We start from the raw sequence: 8,548 nt of genomic DNA, 5'->3' as shown, positions 1-8,548 counted from the left end.
ATGGCAGGAGGCCGAATAGGAGAAGGAGAAGAGGGGGTTCGGCTCCCCTTCCTTCTCTTCTTCCCCCTTCCTTTCTTCTTCCGGCAATTATGGAAGGGGGAGGCCGAATTGGGGAAGACTCCAAGTAGGATTCCTCCTACTTGGGGCGCACCCTTGCTGCTCCCCTCCCCCTCCCACCTATATATATGTGGGGAGGGGCACCTAGAACACACAAGATCAATTGTTAGCCATGTGCGGTGCCCCCCCCCCCCCCCCTCCACGGTTTACATCTCTGGTCATATTTTCGTAGTCCTTAGGCGAAGCCCTGCGAGGATCACTTCGCCATCACCGTCACCACGCCGTCGTGCTGATGGAACTCATCTACTACCTCGACGCCTTGCTGGATCAAGAAGACGAGGGACGTCACCGAGCTGAACGTGTGCAGAACTCGAAGGTGTCGTACGTTCGATACTTGATCGGTCGGAGCTAGAAGAAGTTTGGCTACATCAACCGCGTTGTCAAACGCTTCCGCTTACGGTCTACAAAGGACTACCGCGATGCATCGACTGTTATGACTGTGGGGGGGGAGGGGGGGTCTGTCGGCTTACCTTCGGATTCTTCTTCAGTCTCACCCTTCTGCGTCGCTAACTTTGTGACTGCCGGGGGATGTTGAGTATAATGATTAGATTGAAAACATATGATAGACTAGAAATTATTCTAGTTTGTCTTGTACTCCAAGTAGATCATGTACTCCTGTATATATGCCCACGAAGCTCAAGCAATACAACAACGATTCCACAAAATCCTTCTCTATCCCTTCTAACACATCTCTCACTTTCTTCTTCGTTCGTTCCAAGATGAATGTGAACTTGCGAATATGGTGAGGTGGAGGAAACTTGAATCAAACATTTGAGGAATCGTCATCGAAACAATTTATGGCACAACTGATAGGTATTGTTATACTGTGGATATCTAAGCCTCTTGCATTCCAATATTTCTTCAGGATTTTCTCTTGCATTATCGATACATGTTGTTTTCAAATGCACGGGCACTTATTTTCTTCTCAAAATGGAGGTTAAAACCAATGTTGAGGATATCGCTTATCGTTATCGTCTCGGTCAGCTAGGAATTAGAGATTAATCGGAAATCGGCCGATTAATCGATTTTATCAATCGACTATTAATAGGTTTTTGTTGTTGCAAATATCAGGTTCCCAACACTAAAATATGCTATATTCAACACCAAAACAATATTTGACAGAAGTGTTACCTTAATTTCTAGCCTTTGAATCTTCGTATAATGGCAAACAAAATAGGACAATAGTACATATTCCGTAACAAGGTCCAAAAAACATAAATAAACATAGTTTTTGCAAACATCATGCTATGAATAGGTCTGATTTATCGATAGATTCCCGATAAATCGCTTGTTAGAACGATAAATCGGTCCAAAAGATAAACGACAAAGATAAGGCATGATCTTATTAATCACCCCTACGATTAGTGATAAATCGGAAGATTAATCGGTGAACCGGAAGATTTCTTAAACAGTGGTTAAAACCCCCAGTTGCAGAGGCAAGAGATAGGATAACTGTATTCCTTTACATGAAGCACAACGAACCAGCGACTGGAGAGCAACTGAGATGTAGTAACCGTTTTATTCCCACGATGTATCAGCAGTCAACTATATAAGAGGGGGCAAAAGCAACCTATCAAAAGTCTGTTATTCCTATGCAGCAAGGATATACTCTCTCTTCTACAGTAACATTAAGGATACTTGAACCTATCACACAGTGTAAGACTGCTGAATGGTGTCGATGTCGAGGCCCTTCAGCTTCACAACTGACTCCACATGCCCCTTGAGAGTGTGGAGCTCCCTGAGCCTGCCATGCACAATCAACAAGCACATAGTTAGATTCATACTCCCTCCACCCCATAATATAAGAGCGTTTTTTAAGCTAACATAGGGAGTAGTTGTCAAAAAATATGGAAGATGGGATTCTCTAATTTGCAAGTGCCTGCTGGGTATCTAGCCCTACATACCTTGCAATCTCGGCCCTCCGTTTCGCCTCCTCGGCCATCTGACAGAGCTCGTTGTAGCCCGCCTTCTCAGGGAACAGCTTGGCATTCGGTGGCTGCAGCCCATGGAGCGTCCTCTGTGCATGGGCCCACTTGAGCTCCCTCTCTTCCTTACCAAAGTGCTTCTTCCTTGTAAACGCGATCTATAAAGAAAATGGACAAATGAACCGTCATTTACAAGATGCATCGAATGTAGTGGGTTCTCAATAGCTAAAAAGAGAAGGAAAAATATGGTGGTGCAATTTGAATTACTCTTTGGTCAATGACAAGATCCCATGCTTTGCCGCTCAGAGCGTATCGGATGAAGAACTTGATGATGTCAAGCGGGAAGTAGAAGACGATGTTGTAGAGCCACACGATGCCAGCCCAGCCCCATCCGATGCCTTTGATCGAAGTGAATCCCCAGTCGGCGTATACAGCGATCAGTGTAGCTATCTGCATTTTTTGAAGGAGGTGGTGAAACTTGCTACTGGAACTTGACTTGTAAATTTACATACATGTAAAGCAAAGAGAGGAGGGCGAGGCCATGAGAAAAAAAAATACCAGCTGTGCGACCAAGAAAGCAAAGACCAGGAGAAAGCCGGGGCGCTCGATGAACGACCAGCTTCGAGACCTTGTAACGAAGATGAGAGCTTGGCTGATGGTGCTGACTTGAAGGTATACAGCAGAGGCAAGCATTTTGAAGTCATCTTGAGCGGTCTTCTCAAGACTTTTTACATGAAAGACCCTCTGAAAATTTATTGAACAACAAGTGTCAATGCATGTCTGAGGATCAGATCACAAACTAGTATAATGGTCCTAATAGTTGGTAGCTTGGTGAACAACATATCAAGCGATTTTCATTTAGGTACTCCTTACAGAAAAAAAAACAGAATTTAGTTTCATTTAGGTACTCCTTACAGGGAAAAAGTTAGTCTTGTATGCAGCCCAGAAGAAAATGACAGTCATCATTGCCAAGTATCCGCCAAGAACCACCCCAGTTGTAAAAATTTCAGCCAACTTCCAGCTGTCAGGTAGTGGAGAAGGCTTTACTCGATCCTTCGATATTGTCATTATGGTACCTGTTCATGCCACAAAATGGTTAAGGGTGAGCACTACAATATAATTTTGTACTTAATACGGTGATATTGTGAGGCGCGGGAAGCGCCGGAGGAATGGAAGGAAAAGAAAGTAATGTACCATCATTCAAAATTGCTATGATCAGGACCATAAATGGCGGGAAATCAAACTCCCATATGAGGGCAAGTAGCATAAATCCAAGCTGGTGGGGGGTAAAGAGGAATCAGATGCATAATCACAAAATAAAAAAAATGTTAGCTTCATGGACATAATTTCACAGATCAAGATGAAAACATCATATACTGGAACATCAGTGTTAAAAGAAAAAATTCATTAAACGAATAGTTATAATTGACACCTAAGAGAATCATCAACTATGTAAAACAGAGCATGAGCCAATGCACTTTGGCAAACTTATAGTGTCAATCAAACATACCACAATACGTATCGTAATTGAAACCGCATAGATCTGCAAGCATGAAGGTGGATTAGCATATGGGCTAAATGACACAAGCATAAATGTAGGAATAACTCTTCAAATAAATGGGGGCAAAGAAAATTCTCATCCACTGGGTTCAATCTGACATACAGTGTAGTTCTTCATCCGCTGGAAAATCGCTCGACTGGTAAGGACGGCACTAATGATCACACTTAGACCAGGTTCGGTGAGTACGATATCAGAAGCACTCCTCGCTGCATCTGTCGCATCGGCAACCGCTATACCAATATCAGCTTTCTTTAGGGCTGGTGCATCGTTTACGCCATCGCCAGTCATTCCACAAATGTGCTTCCGTGCTTGTAGGCGTTTCACAATCTCATATTTGTGTTCTGAGCAAAGAAAAAATGTTACCATTATATTATTATTGTTATGTTCCTTTTTCATTTCTTTGATTTTATTTTCTTCTAACTTGTTACAACACATACCTGGGAATACGCCAGCAAAACCATCGGCTTTCTCAATTAGATCATCGACTGGTAAATCAGCAATAGACTCATCCTTGTTCTGCCCCAGCAAAGCAGATGAAGGGTACATGTTTGTACCCATTCCTAGACGACGCCCTGTTTCCTTCCCAATCGCTAGCTGGTCGCCTAAGGAAAAACAAAACAAAAATGCACAATGAGATGTATTACCAAAATTATTGAAACTGAAATTATAAATAAAACAAGATAAGATACGGCATATGGTTCAACGTTCCAACTCTACTTATGGCACAGCTTTTTAAGGGATACTTACATGACATCACAAATCAAAAATAGTAAACATCAAAGACATGGTGCTCATAAAAATTGGGAGATTTAAGAATAGAGAGAAGAGAACAAAATAGAATTCAACCGGTAGTGCATTTACTTGTGATCATCTTCATCGAATTGAATATTTAAGAACAGAGCAGAAAGGTAGTAACAACCCAATTGGCAGTGTACCTGTGATCATCTTCACATTCACACCAAGGTTAAGTGCCCTTTGAATTGTTTCTGCGCTGTCGTGCCTCGGTGGATCAAAGAGTGGCAAGAGAGCAACAAAATGCCACGGGCTACCTGGGCTCTCTTTCCTTCCGTCTGGCACGTCCTACAAGGCAGAAAAGAATGGCCACCACTAAGTTCCTGCCTTGCAAGCTTCAACTGCATTGTGAAGGGGCACCCCAGAACCTTTCTCACCTGATATGCTACACCAAGTGACCGAAGTCCACGTTCCGCGAACTTGTCGATGACAGTGTGGACTTTTTGTGCGATCTCTGACTTGTTGTAGGCCAGGTTAAGAATCTGCAGGTCAATTTGTGAAATCAATTTACTCATTATGCAAATGTTTTTTAAGCTTTTTGCAGTAAAAAATATTATACCTGCTCTGGTGCACCTTTGCTAACTCGGTACATCTTTCCATCGCTATCAATGTATGTCAACGCAGTTCTTTTGTCGGTAGGATTGAACGGCAGAAAATGGATCTCTTGAATACCGGCCCGTGCCTATGGGAAGCGTTGATAGATGTCTATTTAGCAAATAAACATGACAGGTGTACATCTCACTATTCGACAAATCAATGTACCTCTTTTGGATCACCTAGCATGCCAACTATTGCCGTATCAATGGCATCTTGATTTTCTATCCGGGATGCTCTAGCAGCCATCAGAATCACCTGGTCCTGAGTCACTCCTTTTTCAAAAACCTGGACCAAAAAAAGTATGTAGGTGCTTTGAGGTAACATGTGGGATAATACAAAGCTAGTGTTCAAGTGAACCTCGATAAGGTTCTTGTCCACGCTGAGCTTATTTAGAGTCAGGGTTCCAGTCTTATCACTGCAAAGAACATCCATGCCGGCCATCTCTTCGATTGCAGTCATTCTCTTTGTTATAGCTCCCTGCAGGAAGAGAACTCAGGAATTGATTGCTTAGTGCAGAAGTTCAGGTCTAGTCACAATATGGTTAAGAGACACTGTCCCTGGAATGATGCATACCTGTTGAGACAAGCGATGAGACCCAATCGCCATGGTGACCGACAAGACTGTGGGCATCGCTATGGGAATGCCTCCAATGAGAAGCACCAAAAGGTTGTCGATCCCAGGGCGGTACGCCCTGTGCTGGATAGGATACATGACAATGATCTCTATGAACATCCCCACAGCAATCGAGCAAATGCAAAAGTTCCCGATGGCTGTCAACACCTGCATCAATCGCTTGATAATGAAAACATCAATGTAGCGATGATACAATTCGATAAAAGTATCCGAGGCTTGTCAAGCTTGCCTGTTGGAAATGGCCAACTTGGTTGGTGGAGTCGACGAGATGTGCAGCCTTTCCAAAGAAAGTGTGCACACCAGTTGCTATGACAACAGCCTCGATCTCGCCCTGCTTGACCGTCGAACCAGAGTAGACGCCGTCACCAGGACCTTTGGTGGCTGGCAGCGATTCTCCGGTCAGGGCAGACTATAAATAAGAGACCAAGTAGTGAGACGAGGAAATCTACATAAGTAAAAGCAAAGCTGAAGGTGACTTGAATGTGAAGGACAGAAAGAACCTGATCAATCTTCAAAGGATCGCCGTCTAGGAGGCGGGCGTCGGCAGGAATGATATCTCCAAGTTTGATACTGACGATGTCCCCAGGCACAAGGACGGCTGCCTCCTCCTCGGTCCAACGACCATCACGGAGGACCTACTTAGCAACATAAGAATTGAGTTTCACTGTTCAAATGGACTCCGACAAGGTGACACGTACATCCAGAAACAGGGGACAGAAAACCCCCACAAATTAAACTGAATATAGACCTTGGCTTTTGGTGCAAGACGGGCCATAAGCGCGGCGGCGGCATTTCCGGCATTGTTCTCCTCGATGAAACTGATGGTGGAGTTTATAAGCAGCAGCGTGATGATACCGACAAAGTCTTGCCAATCTGGTGGCTTCCCCTGATTACAGAACACACATCTTCTCACATGTTGAGAACAGAGCAAGACGTGCACTCCACTCAGCACCTAACTAAAACATCACCACAAATTCTGCTATATACGTGTTAGGTCTTACCCCTCCGTTCGCCAACGCGATGGCCATGATCGCCGCAGCCTCCATGACCCATGAGAGTGGATTCCACATGAACCCCAGAAACTTGAGGAACTTGCTCTCCTGCAGCCATCAAACGCTCCAACTTAATCAAGTGCATAACATCAATGAGAAGAACATTACTGCTCTCAAGAAGAGCAAGGACAAAATCTTCCCCGCAATCAAATGGGCCGAATGAACCTGACCTCCTTCTCCTCGAGCCTGTTCGGGCCGAAGATCTGCAGCCGCTGCTGCGCCTGCTCGGAAGTGAGCCCCTGGTGGCTGCACCGAAGGTTCTCGAACACTTCATCGATCGGGATGTGCTCCTGAAATTTTGTTGCGACGATCGCTTTTAGCAAACCAAACAAGTAGCATTACCATGAGCAAATCTGAACGTGCAAGCATGCTAGCTGCAGCCTACTACTCCAAGGAACCCAGAAGAGAGAACCAAGCTAAGAGGCCAAAAAACAATCAGAAGTTCTAGTGTGAGATTCTCAGGAACTAATGTGAGTAAACCAACGAGGCAGGGGATCCTCTGTTGGCAACAAAACAGAGCAGGCCTAGAAGATGGTGATCTAGAGTTGCGGGATTCGTAATAATTAGTAACAAAACAAAGGGCGATGCATGCCGAACAAGAATTGACCTAGACCTAGAAGAACACTGCTAAGCCCCGGTAAAAAAAGCCCAGCTGCGCGCAACGGCAACCCATCCACATCCAAGCACAGCGGCCACTAGAAACCACAGGAAGCGCCACCCCAAGAGCAGGGCGCTGGTTAATTACCAGGTCGACGGCCTCCTTGAGGACGGCGTCGAGGTTCCCCTCCTGCTTGCTGGCCATGGCCGTGGAGGCAGGCGGGCAGGCAGTGCGCAACCTCTGGATCTTCCCACCGCCAACTACCCTTCTGGACCCTCCTCCTCTGCTCTTCTTCTTCTTATTATACTTTTTAGGATTTAGTATTACTTATATGAATGTATGGTATTTGTTTTAGTGCGGGAGAGGGAGAGGAGAGGGCAGTGATGAATCGTCCGAACCTGAAATGGATAGAGAGGTGGTGGGGTGCAGGAGGGGGTGGCTTCCCACGTGTCGCGCAAGAGACAGCGGGAGGAGGGAAGGTGGTGGAAGAAACAAGAAACCAACAAGGAACGGAAACGGAAGGTTGAAGATGAGAGGAGTACGTAGCAATGAAAGAGTGTAGGTGGGTGGGTAAAAGGCCGGTGGCAGGCAGGGGATGAGCTTTTTACATTTTAGTACATGGTGAAAAGGAATAGCTAGATCCTCAAGGAAAAAAAAAAGGAATACCTGGGTCAGGGGGGGAAGTAAAGTGGATTATGTTGTGGCGTCAAGGTTCCGGCTCCAAACAATTTATTTTGGGGAAACTAGCACACGTTCTGCCATTCAATTAAAAAGAGCAGCAAAATGTACAAAAAGATTCAGATTATTTTGAAACCAGAATTTTTAATTTAAAATAAAAAAATCGGCCTCCATGGAGGCCAAGAGCCAAAACGCCGTTCTCGCCCAATTCCAGCTACTTTTCCTGCGTTGGAGCCCAAGCTCTATATTAATCAAACACCAGCATTACACGAAAACCCCTAAAAGAAAAGAAAAATCGATCCAAACTTGGAGGAATTTTCCACCCTTTCCATGTCGCACATGCTGAGAGCAGCCGCTGGTCTCAAATCCTTGGCTCTCCGCTGGTCGCCGATGCTGCCTCCATCACCGCCGGACCTGGACTGGCTTCATGATCGTCTATGCGGCTTCGGTTGTGTTTATTTATTCGGTTAGGGCTTGTTCAGCTGGTGCCCTCAGCAGAACCCATTTGTGTACCATGTTTTGTGTGCCTTGTTGTTTCGTGCGTTGTCTTGGACTTGTGTGTTGGTACTTTGATGTTTGTGGCGGTTTGCTTTAT

General features: G+C 45.0%; 1 protein-coding gene across 2 annotated transcripts; it reads right to left on the bottom strand.

Moving 5' to 3' along the window:
* Positions 1-1,617: 1,617 nt before the first annotated feature.
* Positions 1,618-7,677, bottom strand: LOC123095732 (plasma membrane ATPase 1). Of its 2 annotated transcripts, XM_044517291.1 has the most exons (21): positions 7,423-7,676; positions 6,848-6,967; positions 6,627-6,725; positions 6,374-6,511; positions 6,126-6,260; positions 5,855-6,034; positions 5,566-5,772; positions 5,350-5,469; positions 5,158-5,277; positions 4,955-5,077; positions 4,773-4,877; positions 4,539-4,683; positions 4,041-4,205; positions 3,706-3,944; positions 3,553-3,585; positions 3,237-3,318; positions 2,958-3,118; positions 2,601-2,786; positions 2,310-2,492; positions 2,022-2,200; positions 1,618-1,861 (listed from the first exon to the last, which is right to left on the bottom strand). In XM_044517291.1, the coding sequence occupies exons 1-21, from the start codon at positions 7,477-7,479 to the stop codon at positions 1,765-1,767; spliced, it is 2,874 nt and encodes a 957-aa protein (XP_044373226.1). In that variant the 5' UTR covers positions 7,480-7,676; the 3' UTR covers positions 1,618-1,764. The 2 variants fall into 2 exon arrangements, with proteins under 2 accessions (XP_044373226.1, XP_044373225.1); XM_044517290.1 differs by having other exon boundaries at positions 3,706-4,205; positions 7,423-7,677.
* Between the last annotated feature and the right edge of the window lie 871 nt (positions 7,678-8,548).

The sequence above is a fragment of the Triticum aestivum genome, chromosome 4D (genome assembly GCF_018294505.1).
Source record: "Triticum aestivum cultivar Chinese Spring chromosome 4D, IWGSC CS RefSeq v2.1, whole genome shotgun sequence".
NCBI classification, from domain to species: domain Eukaryota; kingdom Viridiplantae; phylum Streptophyta; class Magnoliopsida; order Poales; family Poaceae; genus Triticum; species Triticum aestivum.
Note: the sequence above shows the minus strand (reverse complement) of the source record. Positions and strands in the feature narration are given on the sequence as shown.

Bases quoted from the DNA above. Each gene is read 5' to 3' on its own strand.
- LOC123095732 (XM_044517290.1), bottom strand. From the start codon at position 7,479: ATGGCCAGCAAGCAGGAGGGGAACCTCGACGCCGTCCTCAAGGAGGCC. The intron at 4,878-4,954 runs GTATAATATTTT...ATTGACCTGCAG, and splicing joins GCAAAGGTGCACCAGAGCAG to ATTCTTAACCTGGCCTACAA. The intron at 2,493-2,600 runs GTATTTTTTTTT...CAAAAAATGCAG, and splicing joins CTTTCTTGGTCGCACAGCTG to ATAGCTACACTGATCGCTGT.